The sequence below is a fragment of the Barbus barbus genome, assembly GCF_936440315.1.
Source record: "Barbus barbus genome assembly, chromosome: 15".
NCBI lineage: Eukaryota > Metazoa > Chordata > Actinopteri > Cypriniformes > Cyprinidae > Barbus > Barbus barbus.
Window position 1 is genome coordinate 257,501 of NC_136743.1, and position 23,630 is coordinate 281,130.

Here is a 23,630-nt window from a genome sequence, read left to right on the forward strand (position 1 = left end):
ATGCAATATGATGCAATGTAAAAAAACATGATGCTATGCATTTCAATACGGTACTCTCAGGACTCGCCTCGGTCTCCGTAGTTTTGTGATTCGTCATATTCAGGCAGCAGCAGCGGTGATGACAGAACACGCTTGAGAAAAGGTTTAGAGAGGAGAATCATTTGTGACCATGGACCACAAAACCAGTCTTAAGTGTCTGTATGCATCATCTAAAAGCTGAATAAATCATCTATCCATTGATGTATGGTTTGTTAGGATAGGACAATATTTGGCTGAGATACAACTATATGAAAATCTGGAATCTGTACAAAATATCTTCATGGAACATGATCTTAATATCCTAATGATTTTTGTCATAAAAGAGAAATGTATAATTTTGATCCATACAATGTATTGTTGGTTATTGCTACAGATATACCTGTGTTACTCATGACTGCTTCTGTGCTGCAGGGACACATTTTACATATAATATATTGGTCACAAATTATTGGTCACTTTCTCAATAATAAAAGTATAATAATCTACTAATAATTATGTCTAAAAAAAAAATCGTTTTTACCAATGCAAAAGATGCATTGTGAAACAAATGGCAACTTGTATCCCATGCACACTTTTTTAAATCGATGCATCGCGTTGTTTTTTTATGTTGATTCACTGATGAATCTTACCATCCCTAACAGTCAGTCAGAGCCGGTGGATGTGCTTGTGTCGCGTATAAAATATGAAGCTGATGAGTGTGTAGAACATAAAGGAAGGTTTGTAAAGCATCTTGAGATTCACTGTGACTGTAAATATTAATGCTGTGTTTGTTTTCTCTCCTCCTCTTTCCTTTACTTCTCTTTTTCTCATCCTCTCCTCTGTCTTGTGTCTGTCTGACTGACTGACCTGCCTGTTTCTCTGCCCGGCTCTCTCTCTCTCTCTCTCTCTCTCTCTCTCTCTGTCTCTGTCTCTCGCTCTCTCTCGCTCTCTCTTTCTCTCTGTCTCTCTCTCTCTCTCTCTCTCTCTCTCTGTCTCTGTCTCTGTCTCTGTCTCTCTCTCTCTCTCTCTCTCTCTCTCTCTCTGTCTCTCTCTCTCTCTCTCTCTCTGTCTCTGTCTCTCTGTGCAGGTGCGCTCCAGATCGAGCGCAGCGAGGAGACTGATCAGGGGAAGTACGAGTGCGTGGCGTCTAACTCTCAAGGCGTGCGCTACTCTTCCCCTGCTAACTTATACGTGAGAGGTATGGAACACAGTAGGTACTCCGTAGGTAATACACTTTCACACACATGTCAGCAAAGACAGCTTCTTTAATTTACCCAGCAGCCTCTGCAGCACTTCTTCTGTAAACGTGTATATATAAACGCATCGCGTCACACTGTTATCGCGCGTCTGCTCTTTACTGCGTTTTATCTGAACTTTGAGGAACGTCGAGTGTCGCAAGCAGAACAAAATTCTGTTTTTATGAGCTTCCTCCAAGCAGAGATTCAGTCTGCTCGTGAGCAATTCGGAGGAAACGCCCAACTTTATCAACTCAAGTGCTTCCCGTCGGGGTTCATTCGCGATTCTCTGCTAATCGAAGCATTAAAAAAGCTAATTGATTTGAAATGAATTGGGTTTACAGGCATGTAATTGTTTCTGTAAACTCAATTAGTGATATTTGCTGTTGGCGCTCACGGCCTACTGGTCTGGAAAGATCCTCTGCGGTTTTAATAGAGAATAAAAGAAGATAAGATGAGTAACGAGGGGGTAAAGAAACGGTCCGGCCCTCCTCAGCACCGGCCGGCAATCATGTCTAAATCTGATGAACTCGTTATATTAGATATTCCTGTTATCAAGTGCTGCATGATGCCTCTACTAATATTGCAAACGTTTGTGTGCTTACTAATTGTTTTCTTCATGATTGTTTTTTTTTTCAGTTGTTTGTCTGTTTATATATGTTTAAATTACTAATGGAAACTAATTTGACTTTAGTGTTCACTGCATTCATGATTTACAACTAAATATGAAGGTCTTTGTCGTGTGTGTTTTCTCAGTTTGCTTGTGATATTTTCAGTTTATTTCTTTATTTAAGTGAATTTCTCAGAGTAGAGCAAGGCCAAGCCACAATATTTGATATTTGGGAGTGTATATGAATAATACTGCCACACAAAGACGCAGATTGAAGAGCTAAACGTAAGCTAAATGAATGAGGTGAGACTGTGGCAGATGAAGATGGTTGCAGTGGCCTTTTTACTCTCTCTGTGTGTTTCCCTGGTTTTCTTCTCTGCTTTCCATCTCAAACCCCCTTACACCCTCAGAGCTGCGAGAAGGTTGGTGTGTTTTTTGTTTATTTTCTCTCGTTTCTTTTATTTGGCATTTAAACTCTGAGAACTAAATGTCAGTCAAGCAGTAAACAGTGCTGATGATGGTAGTGAACCCGAGTCAAACGTAAAGTGCTGTGAAGACGAGGGTTATGTCGGTCTAGTGTGTTGCATTGTGGGATATTGTTTGCAAACCTTCCGCTTGGAAGGCCCTCTCTCTGTCTCTCTGCACGCGTTGCCATGGAAACCCAGCAATTGGAAATTATGAGTGTCTGCATGAGAACGGTCGCATGCCTGAGCGATGCTGCGTCGTGATTGGCTGTCGTGTGGTCATGTGCTCTGTGCCACTGTAATTTTGCATTGTGCATCTGTCTGTCTGTCTGTCTGTCTGTCTGTCTGTCTGTCTGTCTGTCTGTCTGTGCTCGTGTGCATGTGTCTGTGTGCAGCTCTCACTCCAGCGACGGACGTGCTTTCTGCAGACAATCAGTTTATTGATCGCTCCAAAGCATCAGTTTTTTCCGCAGTGCTGAATTGGTTGACGTCTCGTCAATATCATCTGTGCCGAGCTGTCCGTCAAACATCGTATGATCAGAACGTGACAGCGACCGCAGACGAGTCTCAACACAGCGGCCGAGTCCGTTCACTTCAGTCCCACTTATAAACGTCTGGACGCTGCATTAGACTGATAAACATGCCCTTTATTTTAAAGATGCACAAGCCAATCATTTGACAAGAAGATTTGTGGAAAACTTACTTCATACATTCACTAAAAATCCCTGGCTGATTCAAACACACACACACACTTATATACACACACACACACAATGTTTGGCTCTATTCACACTGTTATAATTAGCAAGTACTGTATTTTCGTGCATTAACGTCATATATTGATCTGGATTGCATTTGTCAGTTATTCTTTATAATATCTCATTCTTACTAATTTAGTGTTCAGCAGCTCAGTTATGACTGATATCTGTTGTAAGCTGTGTTGGGGAACGTTACTTTTAAAAGTAATGTGTTACAATATTGCATTATGCTATAAAAATAACTAATGGCATTACTTAGTTACATTTTACGTAAAGTAATGGATTGTTACTTTTGCATTACGTTTTGTCACCTGGGCTGGGCTTACTTGCTTAATAACAACAAAACAAGTCATATTTTTGGCAATTGTAAAGTCTTTCACATCAAAAGTGAAATGAATAATGGTCACTCCTGATTTCTCTCAACACCAGACACTAGAGCCGTCAGTCAATACATGGGATTTGTTTTTGTAAAAATGTAAAAGCAATGCATTACTTTACTAGTTATTTGAAAAAAAGTAATCTGATAACATAACTTGTAATGTGTTACTCTCAATTCTCATTATGTAATGGTTATAATGTTATTATTGTTATAGGCATAGAAATAATCTGAACCTGGTTAATATATATATATATATATATATATATATTATAATTATGTCATGTTAAGTTCATAAACAGACACATTTGTCTTCTGACGTTACGTGGTGCTACAGCAGCGGTCAGGCAAAACAAAACTCTCTAAATATAATGATTGTTCCCCAAACTTCTCGTTCTGAAGGCAGCCGTTCACAGCATGATAGGATCAGTTGATCCGATGAGATCAGAATTATAACCCATCCCTGATCACCTGTGCTCTCGTTATCAATCCCGCAGCAGGCTTCATAACTTCCATAAACTCAGCGTGATGTCAGAGTCCCGTAGAGAAGCTTCGCAGTTGTTCGCCGTCGCTTTGTTTTGTCTGTCTTTGTTATTTTCTCTCACTGCTTGTGCTTGAGCTGCATGAAGTGTCGTCTGTTTTAATGGAATGTTTTAGGGGTTTATTTTAGGAAAGGTCTGTTTGTCATCAGAGAGTGATGTCAGCGTGAAGAAGCGCTCGAACCGTTTCCGCTCCTGGAAAACTGTTGAAAGCCGAGTGAACTGTCGGAAAGATCGTGAGTGAACTGTCGGAAAGATCGTGAGTGACGTCCCTCCCTCGCTGCTCATGACAGTCTCCTCTGGAGGAGGAGAAGAAAGAGCGAGCCAAACATCTCCTGCGCTTCTGAAGAACGTGTCACAGATGCGCTGATCTGATTCAGTCGTGAGAACAGAAGCGTCTCATCAGACCCCCTGTGTTTGATCGACTCACTGCAAAAAATGCTTTTCTTAGTATTTTTGCCTTGTTTTCAAATATCTAAACATTCTTGAATCAAGATGCATTTACTTGACAGGTAAAATTACTTAAAATATTATGTCTTGGTTTTAAAGGGGACATCGGATGCAAAATTCACTTTTCAAGTTGTTTGAACATAAATGTGTGTCGGAAGTGTGTGTACACATCCATCCTATAATGATAAAAATCTATCCAGTGTTTTTTTTTAAAATCCCTATTTTAAAATCCCTTTTCTCAAATCAGGCTGTTCTGAGATTCCTGTCAGAATGACGTAGTTCTGCACAGGCCCCTCCCACGAGAGTTGATTGACAGGACCGTCTTACCTTAGACCCGCCCTGAGTGAGCTGAGAGCTGTCCACTTTCGGTGCAGGGGAAAACAAGATGTCTCCGATAAAGCGATTGAGGTGTTTAGTTGTTGGATGTAATAATGAATATAGCAGTCGTCATTTACTCCCGACATCTGAGCTGCTGAAGACACAGAGGATTAACGTTACTTTAGTTTTGAAGTGAATGCACCGATCCCTGATCTGCCTAAATGTGTCTATGTTCGTGTGAATCATTCGTGATCCAGCTTCATCTACAGAAGAAGTGAGCATAATGGTTTTTTATGAATCTTTGCAAATCACCTTTCCTAATAATGTGCTAGTAAGCCAGTTTCACGGCTGAAGTAAACAGTACTGCTCGTCACCCCACGGAAGAGAGGGGTGGGGTCAGCAGAGCTCATTAGCATTTAAAGCAACATGGACTAAAAAACGGCTTGCTGAAAACAGAGCTTATTTTGATAGAGTAAAAAAGGTGCATTTTTAACCAAAGTATGTTATAGACTTTTAATTGAAACCCCTAAAGAATCATATCAACTTGTGCAAAATAGGCAAAAAACTCACTTCATTTTGACTTGTTTTTTCTGAAAACAAGACAATAATTTTTACTTGTCTAGAAAATCCTTCTTGATTTAAGAATTTTTCGATATCTTGGCTTGAAACAATACAAAACATCTACGTAAGACAATCATGTTTTGCAGTGCACAAGTGATGACGGAGTTGGTTTAATGCGGCGCCGTATTTGTGCACTAGGACTGTAAGTCGATACGCTGTGCCTCTGCTTCTCCTTTCAGCGAGAGGAAAGATTGTGTTTAAGATAATTCATTGTAATGGGCTCGACTAACAATGGCAAATCCAATTCAGCAGTCCCCATTGTGGCATAGATCAAATGTGCTGTTACCACCCAAGGTTATTGTTCCTGTCTCGCTGGAAGCCGAAGCTTTTAAGAGCAGGAAAGTGATTTTTGCACAATAGACGCTCGTAGTAGGTCATTTAAATTCAGATATTCAAATATTCTCCCTGTCTAGCAGAACAGACTGGTTTAGTCACAACCAGAAACTAGCCGTTTATTTCCATCATCAGTAATCCATAATAAGTCATAATATTACCATTGAATGCACATGTTGGGCTCTTTTTGAGTGTTTTCTTTGAAAGTTTGCATGTTACTGGTGTCGCATGAGTGCATGCACTAACCCGCATTAACAACCTCTGATTAACTGCATCTACTGACTGTGTAGATTTAGCCGTTATGTTTCATCTGAAATATGAGTGCGTCCAATTCTGGGTGTCCTTTGGTCAATGCTCACCTGCAATTCGATTCGCTTTTACAATCGCACATTTTATTGTAACAAACAATCCGCATGCTACTGGAATCAGTTTTTTAGTCTGTCAGAGATTGGTTAGATCAAATGCGTTTAGCTCGAAATGCAGTTGTTGCTTTATTCAGGTGGATTTTTCCCTCTTTTGCTGAAGTTGTAGATTTCAGAACTTGATCCTATGTGGTGAATCCCCGTAAGCCTCGGCATCCGAGAAAGCTTTGCTCAGACGTTCAGTCATCTCTAAAGCAGAAGAAACAAGAACCTGGGCTTCAGACGCATCTTAGCGTGGCTTATGTTCTGTCTGCGCTTCTATTGATGTGAATGAAACGGCTCATTGAATTAGTCAACATTACAGCTACAGCAAATGAGCTCCTGATTGAACTGCTGGGCTTCTCTGATCGTTATTTTCATTGTTATATTAAATGCAACTCACATTTTTCTTGTTTTATGACCGCGCAGGCTCATGCAATGCACAGCTGATGGTGAATAATGAGATTCACTCATGCTCTTTGTTATTAAAGGAATAGAAACAATCATTCTGTCCTCATGTCGTTCCAAACATGAATGACTTTCTTTCTTCTGTGGAGCACAAAAAACAAAACACTGAGACATTTCTCAAAATAATATGTTTATGACAGCTTGATAATTTTTGGATGAACACTGTCTTTAAGTCAATGCTCAAGAGATGAACAATGCTTTAACACATTAGCAACCACCCAGAAGATCCTAGCAACACATTCAACACCTCAGATTCTGCACAGAACCACCCTAGCAACCACTCAGTACACTAGCAACCGTCCATCGTGGTGGTGTGCTGCATTCAGTGATCATTTGAAACTTCAGCGTCTCTGGTTTCTGAGTGTTTGCTGTTGCCCTGGTTCTTTGTTTCTGTCCGTCATTTCTGTCTCGCTCTCTCTCTCCGCATCATTCATGCCTAACTCTCTCTCTCTCTCTGTGGGCTCCAGCTTCACGGCTCTTTGATTCACTGTATGTTTTAAATCCTACGATGACCTGCCGATTTCACAACGCCTCTAAGAATTCAGCAAGCTGTAGTTCTTAGCGCATCCTTCCTTATATCTCTCTTTCTTTTATCCTCCCCGTCTCTCTCGAGCACATTCTCTCTCTCTCTCCTGCATTTCATCTCTGTTTCTGGATGCAGGGTTGGCAGCGCTCCACATTAACTCAGTGGATTAGCATAACTTCCATCGTTTCTCACATTTGCTCGCTGTCTCTTTTATTTATTTATTTCCACAGTCAGATGTAGCTCTTCCAGGAGTAAATGCAGTATTTCCCTGTGGAGTGTTAGTTTCTGCTAAAGAAGAATCTGATTTGTCCTAGAATATCGCAGACAGATGCACACACACACACACTCAAAGACAGACACAGACACACACACACACACAGAGCGTCCGGCGCGTCTCCGCTGGTGGATTGTGACCCAGAAATGGGAAGCAAGTCATAGACAGCTGAGAAAAAAACAAGGCTGAATGCAAATAATACAATTCAACCAGCAATAAAATGGATGGCTGTTTGAGTGACAGCTTTCAGAAACTGTGTGACAAAGAAAGATTTTGTGTGTAAGCAGATGAAAAATAGTAACAGGGTTCTGTCTCAATGTAGCAAAACCAGTTGAGAAGCACTGGACTAGATTTATGGCCTATTTGGAGCATGGAGCGTCAGCCGCTAGTTAACACATTGACTAGTAGGTGCAGAAATGTTTGACGGCTGTCAGGTTTGGTGTGTGTATAGCGATCTCCCTCGATGGTGTTGTGTTGCAGCGGCGTGTTCAGGCATGCAGGTGACCCATGCAGCTCTCCTCTTCCCCTGTGATCCGCCGGAGAACAAAACCAGCCCCGATCGAACGCCTGCTCTCCCAGCGCGGGTCTATAGAGGCCATATCTGCAGCTATCGATCACAGAGCTTGAAAAGGCTTTGTTGGTTCGTCTGCGTCATCCCCGAGGGCAGTGCCATCTTATTTAGGTTTCTAAAGGCTTATGGGAAATGGACCGAAATCGAGCTCGTTCAGACAGAGTGGGTTTTAATAAATATGCATCATTACAGTTTCTCTGCCTCCCAGCTGAGCTCGGAATGAGAACAGAGAAGCCTCGGCGGAAGCGTCTGCGTTAAACGCCCTGTTTTTCATCCTTGCAGAAATTTCTGTGAACTTAACGAGGACGATGCGCCTGTAGAATTGGGCGTGTTAGTCAGTTTGTAAGAAAACACAGCTTTGACCTTTAGCTCGAATTCAGATTCTCCAGCTCCTTTTAACATTACTATTCCGTTCCATCTGCTAGTCAGTGCTTATATTTAGCAACTTGTCCTTTTAGCTGTAATGATGCATTGCCAGCTTGATTATGAAGCTTTCACCAGACAATTTTCTGTCATTGTTACCTCGCTCCCCTGTTTCCCTGTGTTTGTGCTCCAGTTCGCCGTGTTCCCCCTCGCTTCACCATCCCTCCCGTGAGCCATGAGATCATGCCGGGCGGCAGCGTGAACATCACCTGCGTCGCGGTCGGCTCTCCGATGCCTTACGTGAAGTGGATGCTGAATTCAGAGGACCTGACGCCGGAGGACGAGATGCCCGTGGGCCGGAACGTTCTGGAGCTGAACGGCGTGCGCGAGTCGGCCAACTACACCTGCGTCGCCATGAGCAGCCTGGGAATCATCGAGGCCGTGGCACAAGTTATTGTTAAATGTAAGGAAGAGGTCATTTTAATGACTCATTAGGATTTTTTATGCATGCAGGGCAGGAGAAAATGCAAGCAACCAAAAAAAAGGAAGAAAAATTTAACAAAATGGAAGTGATAATGCAAATGGAAGTAGAAAATACTTGAAAGTACTGAAATGTGCAAACAAAGATAACACTAAGCACAAAGTAAATGCTCTGCAGCGTATTATCCAGAAGGAGGAAGTAAAACATTCTGTGTAAAATATTAGCCAAATCCAGCTGCAGAATGTAAATATATGATGTTGGGTTGATGAAAAGAATGTCTTAATTTTATCCAGTCTAATGAAGTAAGAAAAAGGTTCTTAAGTGGGCTTCGTTATTGACTTAAACATTTGCAGATCTTCCCCAAAAGTAAATGGAAGCAACATCGTGAGTTTCCAGACATTCTGTTAGCAGCCCATTTTGATCTACAGATATCTTGATTGTTTGACCTAGACAACCCTGAGATGGAGAAATCTCCCACTTCTTAGTTGCCTGGTTTCTGGTGTATCTCATGTAGGGTTCAGAGGAGATCTCAACAATATCTCAATCTGTGCTCAGTGCTAGATAACGCAGAAAACCTAACCGATCAGCTTTTGAGCAGTGATGAGATGATGCCAACCCTAAAAAACTACCAAATTTTGCTATAAGTTTGATCGCAACATATAATCGTTGTTGTCAATAGTGTTCACTAGCTATCTGATTACATGACATTAACTAACTACATGATTTTAACTGCACATTTCTGCCATTTAGACATTACCTTGACATAGTCACCACTGATAAGCTACTTAATTTTCTGTAAAGCTGCTTTGCAAGGATTTGTATCGCAAAGAGCACTATAGAAATAAACTTGAATTAAATTGAGCAGTGAAGTTTTCTGCTCTCTATGCAGCTTTACCTAGAGCTCCTGGTACCCCCATCGTCACGGAGACGACCCCCACTAGCGTCACCATCACCTGGGACTCTGGGAACCCCGACCCTGTTTCCTATTACATCATCCAGTACCGTGCCAAATCCCCAGACAGCAAGTACGAGACGGTGGACTCCATCACCACCACCCGCTACAGCATCGGTGGCCTGTACCCCAACACCGAGTACGAGATCCGTGTGTCCGCCGTCAACTCCATCGGCCAGGGCCCCCCCAGCAACAGAGTGGAAGCTCGGACCGGAGAGCAAGCCCCGGCCAGCCCGCCAAGAAACATCCAGGCGCGCATCATATCACAGAACGCAGTGATGGTGCGCTGGGACGAGCCGGAGGAGCCCAACGGCTTGATCAAGGGCTATCGAGTTTATTACACCATGGATCCTTCGCAGCCGATGAGCAACTGGCAGATTCACAACGTTCAGGACAGCATGATAACAACCATCCACAGCCTTGTGCCATCCGAGACGTACACCATCCGCGTACTGGCGTTCACGTCCGTGGGAGACGGACCCTTCTCTGACCACGTTCACGTCAAAGTGAGACCTGGAGGTGAGTTATAGAGAAACATGTGATTGAGGAATTTAGAGGAAATCAACTCCTGCAGATCAAATGTGCTGTCAGGTTAGCTGAAAAAACTAAGTAAGATCCATTGTCAATAATATAGAGATACATGAAGCACTGCTCACAAAGAAGCAAGTTTCAAATCAAGCACCAATTTGAGCTACATCACGTGATCGCTCAAATTCCAATTGGAATGACTGGATTTCACCCCAGAAATTTAGCTGAGAAACAGTAAATGTGACCACACCTTAAAACCGTTCCTGTGATTGTATACATCCATATGCAACTTTCAGTGGAGCTTCACAGAATGCTTGAAATCAAGTATAGTACCATATGAGCATTTCTGCCGTTTCTTTAGTGGCAGTTTTACTTTTGGCGTTTAAAATAGTACTGTCAGGATTTACTAAAGACGCGCAGTGACGAATTAGTGCTGAAAAGGCATGGACAGAGTTATTTTTGCACCTGACATTATTGAATATGCATTTGTAGAAGTTTCCCTTTCAGACGCAAAATTTATGGGAGGAGAGTATTAAAATGAATCACGTAACGTGATTTACTAACGCTTGTGCCATTATTTAATGGCCAAAAAAAGCATGTCTTAAACTATTTTGCACCTGTGTTGTAAGTAGATCACCAGCACCTGATGAGCATCGGCTCTGCTTATTTGCGACTAAGCTAATTTGCGCTGCATTTGGTATATTGCGTTGGTCGATATGTAAATGAGATGTTCGTCTGTGTTCTTTAATTTGCGTATTGTCAATAAATCACCCGCAGAAATTTCCACGCCAATCGTTGCTGTTTTGGAATTGCGCTCTCGCACTAATTTGTCCTGTTTAGTACGCCTGGCCCTTTGTGTCGCTCCAATAATGAATGATGTGCTTCTATTTTTAAGCAGGTTTATAATGTTCCTGATCTGTGTTTCAGTTCCTGGGCAGCCAGGGAAGTTCCAGGTGGGTAAAGTGACCGATACCGGCGTAGAGTTGACCTGGGAACCTGCGTACTCCAAAGAGCCCGTGAAAGCCTACGAACTCATCTACAAAGCTCCAGATCTCGGCATTCAGGTGAGAATGTGCTTCACTGAGAAAGACTTTAGGCCTACAAATCATATCGGCATCAACTCCTGAAATGTCAGAATAATGGTAATGTTTCCAAATGCATTGCATACAGGGGCGTAGCCAGGATATTTTCATAGGGGTGGCCGGATGGGAGGGGGTTCAAAGCCCACCCTCTAGCTCCACCCCCTGATAGTACAAATATTACTACAAATATTGACGAATTGCAAGTCACTTTGGATAAAAGTATCTGCTAAATGCATAAATGTAAACAAAAGAGTTGTTGATCTTTCAAACAAACAGGAGAAGAGGAATTTTGAGCCCAGAACGTCGTATGTGGTGGAGGGTCTGCGCGCCAACACCGAATACACCTTCTCTCTGGCTGCCGTTTCCAACAAAGGCATCGGCGCATTCACCAATGAGATCAACCAACGCACAGCACAAGCAAGTATGTGTGAGACCCCTTAAAAAGACTTTATTATAGAATTTATCAATTACTTTACTGTATTTGACCTCACAGGGTGTTTTCTTACAGTTTATGTCACAGTAACATCTCTCTGCACCAAACCTCCCTCGGTTTCTCCATCCACAGATGCAGTCGATGTCTTCTGCTGTTGTCTGTGACTCTAGATTGGTTTTGATGGTTTTGTTGGTCTGGATGGGAAGGGGATGGGGCTGGTATAGATCATGAATCCCCCTGATTGGATGTTTAATCTGTAGTTGCTCAGTCATCATTTTCAGAGTGGGAGCAGAAGAGAAACGCAATCTTGGCTGCCAGTGCACAGGGAACTGTTTATTCACCCCCCCTCTCTTCATCCATCCATCCATCTGTCTGTCCATCTATGTGTCATTGTGAACTGCATTGGTGTGTGAGATGTGTATGTCTACGAGTATTTCCAGTAGATGATTTAAAAACAAGCAGAAGTCAAAGCCACCACCAGACTGGATGGGATTTGTGTTTTCAATTTCTGCCTTTTTACCTCTTTCATCTTTTCCTCCTTAGTTTAATATATTTTCAGCTCAGGACCCAGTGACGTAATCATAACTCCAGCGGTGTGTGTTGTTGTTGTGTCTGTGCTAATGATGAAATGCTCTTCTTAGGTGTCATGCAGCTCTTCAGTACCGCTGGTAAAGCTTGTGATTTCTATGATGGTTAACGGTAAGTGAGGATGACGAACCACCGCCGCGGTCTGTAAAACTCTTCTCATTATTCCACTAAACCGTCCTGATAGCCGGATCTGTGGATGGAACTGCGTCTGATCCAGTGTATATCGAACACAGCCCTGCAGTGTTGAACTTTGACACTCTGATGAACTCTCTGTGATTGCAGACAAACGGCAAGAATTGAAGTTGTTCTGTTGTGTTCTGGGCTGTTTTAGTTGAGCTGCACAAACAGCATATGGTTGCCATGTTGTTATACAAACAGCTCAGATGGCAGTGAGAGAGGATAACAGTTGCTGTATTTGTGTGCTTTGGGGGCTTTTCACCTGTTTCCCGTATCACAGGTTGTGAGGTTGAGGGTGTTAATAGGTGTTGGTGTTTATACATGGTCGCTAGGGTGTTTTTAGGGGTTTGAGAATAGTTGCTAGGATGTTGTGGTCGCTAGGGAGTTATTAGGGGTTTGGGAACAGTTGCTAGGGTGTTATTAGGCTTTTGTGAATAGTTGCTTGGGTGTTCCAGTTGCTAGGGTGTTATTAGGGGTTTGGGAACAGTTGCTAGGGTCCTACGGTCGCTAGGGTGTTATTAGGTATTTGGGAACAGTTGCTAGGGTGTTTTTGGTGGTTATACATGGTCACTAGGGTGTAATTAGGGGTCTGGGAACATTTGTTAGAGTTTTGTGGTTGCTTGGGTGTTGTGGGTGGTTATACATGGTTGCCTAGGGTGTTATTAGGGGTTCGAGAATAGTTTATAGGGTGTTGCGTTCGCTAGGGTGTTATTAGGGGTTCGAGAATAGTTTATAGGGTGTTGCGTTCGCTAGGGTGTTATTAGGGGTTCGGGAACAGTTGATTGGGTGCTGTGGTCGCTAGGGTGTTATTAGGCATTTGGGAACAGTTGCTAGGGTGTTATTAGTCATTTTAGAACAGTTGCTAGGGTGTTGCGGTCGCTAGGGTGTTTATAGGCATTTGGGAACAGTTGCTTGGGTGTTGCGGTCACTAGGGTGTTATTTGGGTTTTGGGAACAGTTGCTAGGGTGTTGTGGTCACTAGGGTGTTATTAGGCTTTTGGGAACAGTTGCTAGGGTGTTATTAGGGTTTTGTGAGTGGTTGCTAAGGGGTGTCTGTGGTTGTCAGTGGTAGCTAGGGTGTTGTGGCTAGTTTCTAGGGTACGCTGGGTCGTTGCCAGGCTGTTGCTATGCGTTTTTGCTATGCGTGTTCTTGTCTGTGGGGTTTTTCAGCTGTTCTCTGGTCCCGCATGTTGTTGTCGCATCAGTTGTGTGTCTGTAGGTTGTGCTGATGTTCTGAGCGTCTCACTGAGGCTCCAGCACAAACACACATGAGCCCAGTTATCCTCGTACGTCCTCTGACATCGGTGCAGATAGCAGTTTTTGAAAGCAATTACATATCCGCGGTTCATTTTTACATGTCATATTCTATAAAGATAATTAAATTAGTTTAATTATTGTGTTACACGAGAGTGCGTGTGCGAGAATAGAGGCCGGTCGTGGGGTCCGTGGAGCCGAATGCGGCGAGAACCTTATCGCTTTGATTGATTATGAGAACGTCTCGGATCCCTTGTTATTTTTAATAACTCTCTCGGCTCTCGTTGTGCCATTCGGCTGGAAAGGTTTCAGTCAATTACACTGACAGAGTCCAAAGCCCCACATTAACCACAGTATTAATGACAGATAATACCACAATTCTATACGCTCGTATTCAACTGAAACTTCAGCTCAGAAAAATGCTTAAGGCAACTGTGTGTGTGTGTGTGTGTGTGTGTGTGTGTGAGAGAGAGAGAGAGAGAGAGAGTCAGTGTGTTGTGTGTGTGATGGTAAGAAGGTCCATGTACCATACGCAGGAGCAGGTATGTACTCTACATCATCAGCTTCTCTTCGTTTGTTTTGTTGTTTTCCAGACTGATTCCTTATTTTCTAGTTTCAGTTGTTTTTTTCTCATTAGATCTGCATCCAGTCGAGTTGATGTTTTCGTGATTTCTTTTGCTTTAGTGCTCATAACCGCTTGAGTACAAACGCCAGAATGATTGGGATCAGAGTCAGTGCAGCGATGCTCTCCGTTCACCAGATGCTTTCTGACATTACAGGGTTATTGAAACAAAGCTGTAACTTTGTCATGTTACTTTCATTCATTTAGCAGATGCTTTTATCTAAATGAGGAACATCAGAAGCAGTGTCAGATGAACATCATCAGATTGATGTCTGTTAAGTGATCAGACACTCGAGGTAACGAGGAATACAGATTGAGTAGAAGGAGGTGAAGTGTGTGGATCTCATGCATAACATGTATTGTTCTGTATGTTCACACACAGAAGATCTTTCAGAGTGTTGGTTTTATGAAACCCAGCTTACACAGAGCTGCAGAACCTCGTCAGATTTCTAATTAAAGGAGCAACTTCGTAAACAGAAACTCCTCCGTAACCCCGATGGGTTTCAGTCGGACCGTCTGTCACCATCTGGTCAGGAATTCTGATCCCGGACCGAAGCGTCGCTCCATCCATCAAGCGTGTTTCCATGGCGATGGCGCTGCTATCAGTTACACGCTCGGCGGTGCTTTAATTAGGTTGTCTGTTCTGGTCAATATGTTGATCGGATCCTTGTTTCGTGACAGACAGGCGCTTTATTCCTCCATCGCTGCATCACAACACATCCTTCATTTCATTTTGCTTCATTCTTCCTTTGTTTGCATCATTTATTAAGTTGAATGTAATTGGAGCCTCATAATTAGTTTTATTGATCTGTTTCCATCTACACTATTTTTGCAGCCCGTGAATCTCATCTTCTGCGTTCGTCTTTGTTATATTGATTTATTTTGCTTCATTTCTGTTTCTTTATCCTCCTCCACCTTCCTCAATGATCTTTCCTTTCTGTGTTTTATTTTCGACTCTTTTCCGCTCCTCCGCTCTTCCTGTCAGGGCCCTCAGTTCCCCCGCGTGATCTCCGCTGCTCCACCGCTGGCTCCACCTCGCTGTTGGTGAGCTGGGCTCCGGCCGCGGAGGAGCCGCTGGGGTATGAGGTGCGGTTTGGGAACGGCAGTGACCCCCCGCAGACTCTGCGTCTGGAGTCGGGTGCGGGCCGGGCCCTGCTGACGGGCCTGCGGCGCTGGAGTCGGTACCGTGTGACAGTGGCGGCGATCACAGCGCAGGGCGGCGGACCAGAGAGCACAGCTGTAGAGTGCAGAACGGATGAAGATGGTAAATTCTCACATCAGTAGTTCAGCATTAGATCCCTCTTCTTCAGGTCTGTTTAGGTTCTTCAGCTGGTTCTTTGGAGATCTTCATGTTTCGTTAAAGGTTCTTCAGATCAGCATTTTGGCTTCTGAGTTCTTTAAGGTTGTGTTCACACTTGGCACACTGCAAAACATTATTTTCTCACGTAGTATTTTTGTCAAGTTTTCCAGCACAAATATCTAAACATTTTTAAATTCAGACACATTTACTTAAAGCAAAATTACTCAAGGGACAAAGTCTTGTTTTCTGAAAAACATACATCAATATAAACCACTTAAATCAGCAAAAAACATCTGCCAGTGGGCTCCGAAAAAATAAACTTGTTTTCTCTATGGATAAAATTAAGCACTGACAGATGTTTGTTCTTGTTTTGAGCCAAAACTCACTTCAATTTGGTTGAAAATTACAAGTAATAAGCTATTTTCTGTCCTGTTTTAACCCCCTCATCAGAACGCTCTGTTTGAATAGCTGTGGAGGATTGTAGAGTCGGAAGTAAACACCACTGCTGTGACTGGCTAATAGCTGTGTATGTTTGACAGTCTACGTCCTTCTCAGATGGACGCTGCTGTGATTTAGGTCAAAAACACATAAATACTCACATCAAACTGTTTAATAGACAAAGCAAATAGTGATCACGTAATGAAAACAGTTACTCACACTTGTGTTGGGGCATTACTGTCAGATCCAATATAGTCGACAGCATCGTCTATTAGTTTGAATCTTTCTGAAAAATCCCACTTTGAATTGTGCCTTGTTTGCAAATGAATCCACAGTAAAATGAAGTGAACAAAGGACCGAGTTCTTACTGACGTGGTCTGGAACTTCATTGAAAATAAAGTTCGTTCACTCTTTCCTAATGACGGGATCAGAAGGAAGGCGACGCAAACACTGTTTTTTCACAGCTTGGCACTGAACAGTGTCTTGTTGTCTTAGGAGTAACTTTATCATTTGGTTTCTGCGTAGACCTGCATTCGCCTCTTGTTATTTACACTACATGCATGAATTGGTGGGCGGGGCTAAACAAGCAGTGATGTCGAATCGGTGGGCGGGGCTAAACCATAGACTGTAAAAAAAACATGGACATAGTGTCCGTGACGTCACCCGTAGGTTTCTGAAGAGCATTTTTGAAGCCCAAAGTAGACGGAGTCGGCCATCGCCATCTTGGCAAGCGCGTCACCACGCGTCACTCCCGGATAATCGAAAATGGGCAAAGAAGCGGGATGTGGGCGGAGCTGGTTGCTGAAACCACGCCCACCTAGCTCACCAGTGGTGACAGCAGCGGCAATCCGCCTGTCACTCAACTGGCCACGCTCTTAATTATGCAGAACTTTAAGGCTCAATATAATTTAAATGGGTAAGTTATAAAAAAAATTCACCCCCCTCACAGTTGTCATGAAGGGAAAAATTAGCTATATAGACCAAAATATTTTTTTAATCAGGCTGTAAACGTGTTTTTTTCTGCTGTAAAGTTGGGCATTTTAACATGGGGGGTCTATGGGATTGACTCCCTTTTGCAGCCAGTCTCTAGCGACCAGTTGACGAATTACAGATGAAGTCACTTCCGTGTTGGGCTAAACAAGCAGTGATGAAGAATCAGTGGGTAGGGCTAAACAGGCGGTGATGTAGAATTGGCGGGCGGGACTAAACAGGCAGTGATATAGCATTGGTGGGCAGGGCTAAACAGGCAGTGATATATAATTTGTGGGCGGGGCTAAACAGCCAGTAATGTAGAATGTGTGGGCGGGGCTAAACAGGCAGTGATGTAGAAGAGGCGTTGATTATCTTCTGTGGAGGGGGTGGTTATCCACACTATTACATCATAGAGTGGCACATTCCACAAGCTGTCGTTTTGGCAGACTGCCTTTAATATAAGCTGTTTTTAGACTAACGACAAAGATTTGAGTCCTGAAACTTACAGGATGTTTTTATAGTACAATGATCTCTTATATGTCAAAAGATCAAGGGAATTTTGGTTTCTCAGTTCATGGCCCATTTAAGCCTTTTATCATTCCCAGTGTGAATGCTGAGCAAATCTGAATTAAATGGTGTCATTGTTGGTCTGGACCAAGGGAACTGCACTGAACTACAAGTGTGAACACATCCTAAAGCTGCAGTGTGTGGATGTTTTGTACTGGTTCTGCAGTGACGTCAGACTAGGCCGTGTGTGTGTGTGTGTGTGCAGTGCCCGGAGCTCCGCCCCGTCAGGTGGAAGTCCAGCCCATCAACAGCACGTCTGTTAAAGTGTTGTGGCGCTCCGTGTTGCCAGGGCAACGGAACGGACAGATCCGTGGTTACCAGGTTCACTATGCTCGCATGGAGAACGGGGAGTCGCTAGGCCTGCCGCGCATCAAAGACATGATGCTGGACGATGAGCAGGTGAGGTCACGACCTCGCAGACAGCGCCGCACCCTCAGCAAAATATGACCATTAGTCAACCTTGATTTGCATGCAGAAGTTAGCTATTTCTGGTAAAGACTTACGATCATTAGCCATTATAGGTAAATAAAAGAATAGCAAAGCACAATAAAATGTAAAACTGTTTGTGTTAGACACTGATGTGTTTATGATTATAATGATAAATTAAAACAATGTGATTAACAATAAAGGTAAAATAACTGGAATCGACTGACATGGAGGCACATTCAAGGTACAAATGACCTCATCAAAGATGATGTTGTTTTTGGGTCTTTATTCATTCATGTTTTCAGTCCACATGGAATTAAAATTTATCTTATTTCCTTTACGTGTTCCTCATCTTCCTGTGATCGTCTCATCAGCGGCCGTTATTCTAAATTATGCTTCTGATGCAGAGCCACACTCACATTCTGATGTGAAACACACACTTTCACATCAATCCAGCAGGAGAAAATCACGGCCTGACCTACATTTATTTCTCATTCAATATCCCGTTTCCCTCAGAAATGCATGACAGAAGTAAAATGGGTCATGGATGCAGTTTCATAAAATCTTTAGTATAAAATCTTTATAAAATCTGCAGTTTCATTTTGAATCTTTGCATGATACTGGTCAAAACCACATTCAAAATAACAATAGATGCTAAATATTATTTATACTGCCTCTACAGAATCAGTCTGATCTGAATGAACAGACACTGAATGAATCTCACTCTGCGTCTCACTTCATCTCTTCTCTTGCTCATTGCTCATCCATTCTGTGCTTTCACTAAATGAATCTCACCCTCCTCTCCTCCTTCTACGCGCGGCCTGGTCATCACTAATTCTCTCACATCTCTGTGCGTGTCATCCTGCTGCCGTGCCTTTAGAGGGACACGGATGAGACGGCGCAATATGTGAGTATGAACTTCAGCTTTATGTTCAGAGTAGCTTATGAAAGCACAGCTGAGACAGAAAGATTTCAAAGCCCATCAGAGCCGCTGGATCTGAACCGCTTCACTGCATGAGTGTGTGTGTGTGTGTGTGTGTGTGTGTGTGTGTGTGAACCTCTCACACTGGAGAACGCTTTCATAGAGCCACTCGAACACAGATCACAGACTGAGAAGTATATTAAACCAAAACATTGCTGGAGAGAATGAACGAATGAATGCGTCAGTAACATATAATCAGAGCAAGTGTCAGGTCAGAGAGCAGTGCTTAAGATTACATTGAAGTTTCTGGCGCTGACTGACTTGAGACTGTGTGTGTGTGTGTGTGTGTGTGTGTGTGTGTGTAGGAGCTGATGCTTGAGGATCTGCAGCCTGAGACGCTGTACTCCATCAGTGTGGCGGCCTACACCATTAAAGGTGACGGAGCTCAAAGCGTCTCTCATCTGGTGCAGACACCCGTCGCATGTGAGTCGCCCATCTGTGTGTGCTTCTGTATGTTGAAACATTCAGGGACAGACAGACTCTTTCTTCAGTTCAGTTTTCAGTGCTGTTTGTGTAACAGATAGCAGTCTTTTGTCACTAGACTCAACAGAACAAAAGACTCACAGTTCTTTATCCAATCAGAAACACAGTTAGTCATTGTGTGCGTTCCTGACATTGGATTGGCTCACATATCTTTAGAGGGTGGGGCTTTATTCTCTATATTAACCCCGCCTCAGGTGTCTTATTGCTTTGATAACACAGTTTCTGTTTAATTAAAATATTAATGACAAATCATGTCGAATGTGATTTAGTGGCTACTTTATTATATCTTAAAGTGCCCCTATTATGAGTTATGAAAGGTTCATATTTTGGTTTTGGGAGTCCCCAACAACAGGTTGACATGCATGCAAGGTCAAAAAACACTTTCATTGTCTTATAATATGCATTTATTTTCCCCTTACTTGCTCAACGAGTCCCAAACGATTTGCTGAACGATTCATTTTTCCAAACCCCTCCTTTGGTCGATTGGTCTCATTTTCATCTCATCTGGCCTGTACGCCTGATTAAGCAGTGTTTGTGATGCTTTGTGTACAGCGTTACCGGGGAAACTGCTCCAAAAGCGGCACCTAGTGGCAAAGAATGAATTTGCATTTTCATTCAGACCAACATGAAAAGACCAACGAGTGGGCGGGCTATATGCTAATGTTTCATGTTGACGTCAACCTGAAACGCTTGGGATTCGTTTTAAAAACTCGTTTCAATGATTCAGAGTCAACTCTTTCTTTTGAGAGACAATAACTTTATACACAGTACACTTTCAGATTTAAAACTTTGCAGGATGTTTTCATTCACTTAGAGCTGTTACACACTGCATGAAAGCAAATTTTCAAAAATACATAATAGGGGCACTTAATATCTTCATGCATTATAGTCGCATTTATCAGATTAGAGCTGTGTGATAATAGTCACATTTTGTGATGATACAAACAATCAAGCAGTTGAGATTTACTATATCGTATATATTGCTTTGCGTGAGTGTACTGTGTGTGTGTATATATATATATATATATGTTACATTTTTGTAACACCATATAAACAATCACCACTGTAACTGCACTGTCCAATCAGAAGAGTGCACTGGATCTGGTCAGGGTGATGGATGTGTTTTATATGTGGTGGTGGTGGATGGCGCAGTGGATAAGACACATGCCTTTGGTGTGAGAGACCCGGGTTCGAATCCACTGTGAGACACCAATGTGTCCCTGAGCAAGACACTTAACCCCTAGTTGCTCCAGAGGCGTGCGACCTCTGACATATATAGCAATTGTAAGTCGCTTTGGATAAAAGCGTCAGCTAAATGAATAAATGTAAATGTAAATGTATATGCACAGTCACTGAGAGTTTGTGTGTCTTTGTGTCCTCTAGTACCTGCTCGTCCCGTTCTGTCCGTGCAGCTGGTTAATGAGACGTCCGCTTCGCTGATCTGGTCTCCCCAACAATCCTCCAACCCTCTGCTGGAGATCCTGGGCTTTCATCTGACCTACGTCCTTAAAAACGACTCTCAGTCTGTCTCTCTGGATTTCAGACCTGAGGAGCGTCAACACAACGTGACTGGTCTGCATCCTGGAGGCGTTTACTCGTTCCTCCTGGCCGCTAGAGGGCGCTCCGGGTACAGCGACGAGGCTCAGGAGCAGCTTTCGGTGCCTGAGTTTCCTCCAAAAGGTTTTCCGCAGCTGTTGGAGCGCGTCAACGCCACCTGCTGCTCGCTGCAGTTCACCTGGCTTCCTCCGAACGGCTCAGAACGGAACGCCGTTTTTACCGGATACACGCTTGCGTATGAGGAAGCAGGTGGTGGCGTTGAACCACGGACTCTGATGGTGCCAGCGGACGTGTCCAGTTACACCATTCACGGGCTGAATCCTGACCGAGCGTACGCTGTGAGGATATCGGCTCACAACGGCGCCGGGTCGGGCCCGTATAGCCCACAGGTGCTGTACCAAACGACGGCCTTCGACACAGGTATGCCACTCAGGTGCTCTCGTCTGCAGTGTTGGGGGTAATGCATTACAAGTAATGCAAGTTACGTAATCAGATTCCTTTTCTCAAGTAACTAGTAAAGTAACGCATTACTTTTTAATTTAGAAGTAAATATCTGAGTTACTTTTCAAATATGTAACTCCAGTTACTTTTGGCGCTTTTCCACGGCGTGGTACGACTTGGATCGGCAAGGCTTAGAACAGCACAACACGCCTCTGTTCGGCTCGGTTTGTGTTTCCACTGCAGTTTAGTACCGCTTTAGAGTGGGCGGGATTATTCACATGTCGTTATAGTTGTGCCGCCTCTACTACTGTGACTCCTGAAAAACTTTTTAATTCCGCGTCGCTCCATTAAGCTCTTGCTGGATCCGCTCCTCGGCTATCAACGAGAGGATCGTCTGTACTTCCTCAACAGACAACAAAACAGCCATTTTTTTGTGGTTGTTTAAAAAAGGTGCGCCCATTCAAAAGAGTTGCGTTCAATCCTTCGCTGGCTGTGCCGATTTAAATCTAGTGGGTCTGTTGTGTCTCGTGCCACAAGTTCAAATGACGCAGGCAGTGACGATTTTCTCCGGCCAATCAGTGATCAGCAGAGTTTACACGTACCGTTTTGGTAACTGTACGGCTCGCTTCAAGATTCAAGATTTTTATTTGTCACATACACAATTATACAGAGTATAACCAGCAGTGAAATGTAGGTCAGGTCCAAGGACAGTGCAATTATATAGTATACAAATATGAGAAAAAGAAAAGTAGAAAAAAATTAAATAATAAAATAAAATAAAAGATAAAAAAATATAAATGTGCAGGTCAGTATGTTGTTGACTTAAATAGTAATAAAGAGGAATGTGCAAAAAAAGTTGTACAGGGTATTTAAATAGCAGCAATATGAGGTAGAGAAAAATTATGAATAGCTTATTGATATGTTGATATTTACATGGAGTCAAGTGATGTTATGACACAGAGTTAGAGTTTAGGAGCCTGATGGCCTGGGGGAAGAAGCTCCTCCTAAGTCTCTCAGTTTTTGCCATCAGGCTACGGAAGCGCTTACCAGATGGAAGCAAAGTGAATAGACGGTTAAAAGGATGATTAGAGTCCTTGATGATTTTGACAGCTCTATTTTTGCAGCGTTTGAGGTAGGTGTCCTGCAGAGAGGGGAGAGCAGACCCTGAGATGCGCTCAGCTAAGCGCACAACTCTCTGTAGTGCTTTGCAGTCCTGATTGGAGCTCAATACACTTTCTATGGTCCCTGAATAGAAAGTTTTCAGGATTGCTGGTGAGACCCTGAATTTCCTCAGCTGTCGCAGATGGTACAGTCTTTGCCTGGCTTTCTTAACCTGCGTTTGGATGTGTGTAGTCCAAGTCAGGTTCTCGGAGATGTTTACACCGAGGTACTTGAAGCTACTCACCCTCTCCACGGAGGTCCCACTGATCATAAGAGGTGCTGTCTCTTCCTAAAGTCCATGATCAGCTCTTTAGTTTTGCTCACATTCAGAGAGAGACAGTTGTCCTGGCACCATGATGTGAGTCTCTCTACCTCATCCAAGTATGCGGTCTCATCGTTGTTGGAGATGAGGCCCAGAACCACAGTATCATCAGCGAATTTGATAATAGATGTGGAGCTGTGAGAGGACACGCAGTCATGCGTGTAGAGAGAGTAGAGCAGGGGACTCAGGACACAGCCCTGTGGGGCTCCTATGTTCAGGGTGATGGAGTTTGAGGTGAACTGGCCAACTTTCACCACTTGAGGTCTGCCGGTGAGGAAGTCTTGAATCCAGTCACAGAGTGAGGAGTTTAGGCCGAGGTCTGTGAGTTTAGATGCCAGCTTGATGGGGACTATAGTGTTGAAAGCTGAGCTATAGTTAATGAATAGCAGCCTTACATAATTCCCATTGTTGCTGTCCAAATGTGTGAGGGAAGAGTGGAGGACGTGAGAGATGGCATCATCAGTGGATCTATTTGGGCGATAGGCAAACTGAAGAGGGTCCAAAGTATCAGGGATGGAGGAGCAGATGTGGCTCTTTACA

The 23,630-nt window shown here is 43.3% G+C and overlaps 1 protein-coding gene across 1 annotated transcript in view; it reads left to right on the forward strand.

Moving 5' to 3' along the window:
* The window catches only part of ptprsb (protein tyrosine phosphatase receptor type Sb), a 116,625-nt gene that overhangs the window by 45,463 nt on the left and 47,532 nt on the right, over positions 1-23,630 (forward strand). Inside the window, exons 7-11 of the mRNA XM_079434799.1 lie at positions 1,106-1,228; positions 8,519-8,788; positions 9,696-10,277; positions 11,214-11,350; positions 11,645-11,789. Coding sequence (XP_079290925.1) covers positions 1,106-1,228; positions 8,519-8,788; positions 9,696-10,277; positions 11,214-11,350; positions 11,645-11,789 — 1,257 coding nt within the window. The remainder of the gene's footprint in view (positions 1-1,105; positions 1,229-8,518; positions 8,789-9,695; positions 10,278-11,213; positions 11,351-11,644; positions 11,790-23,630) is intronic.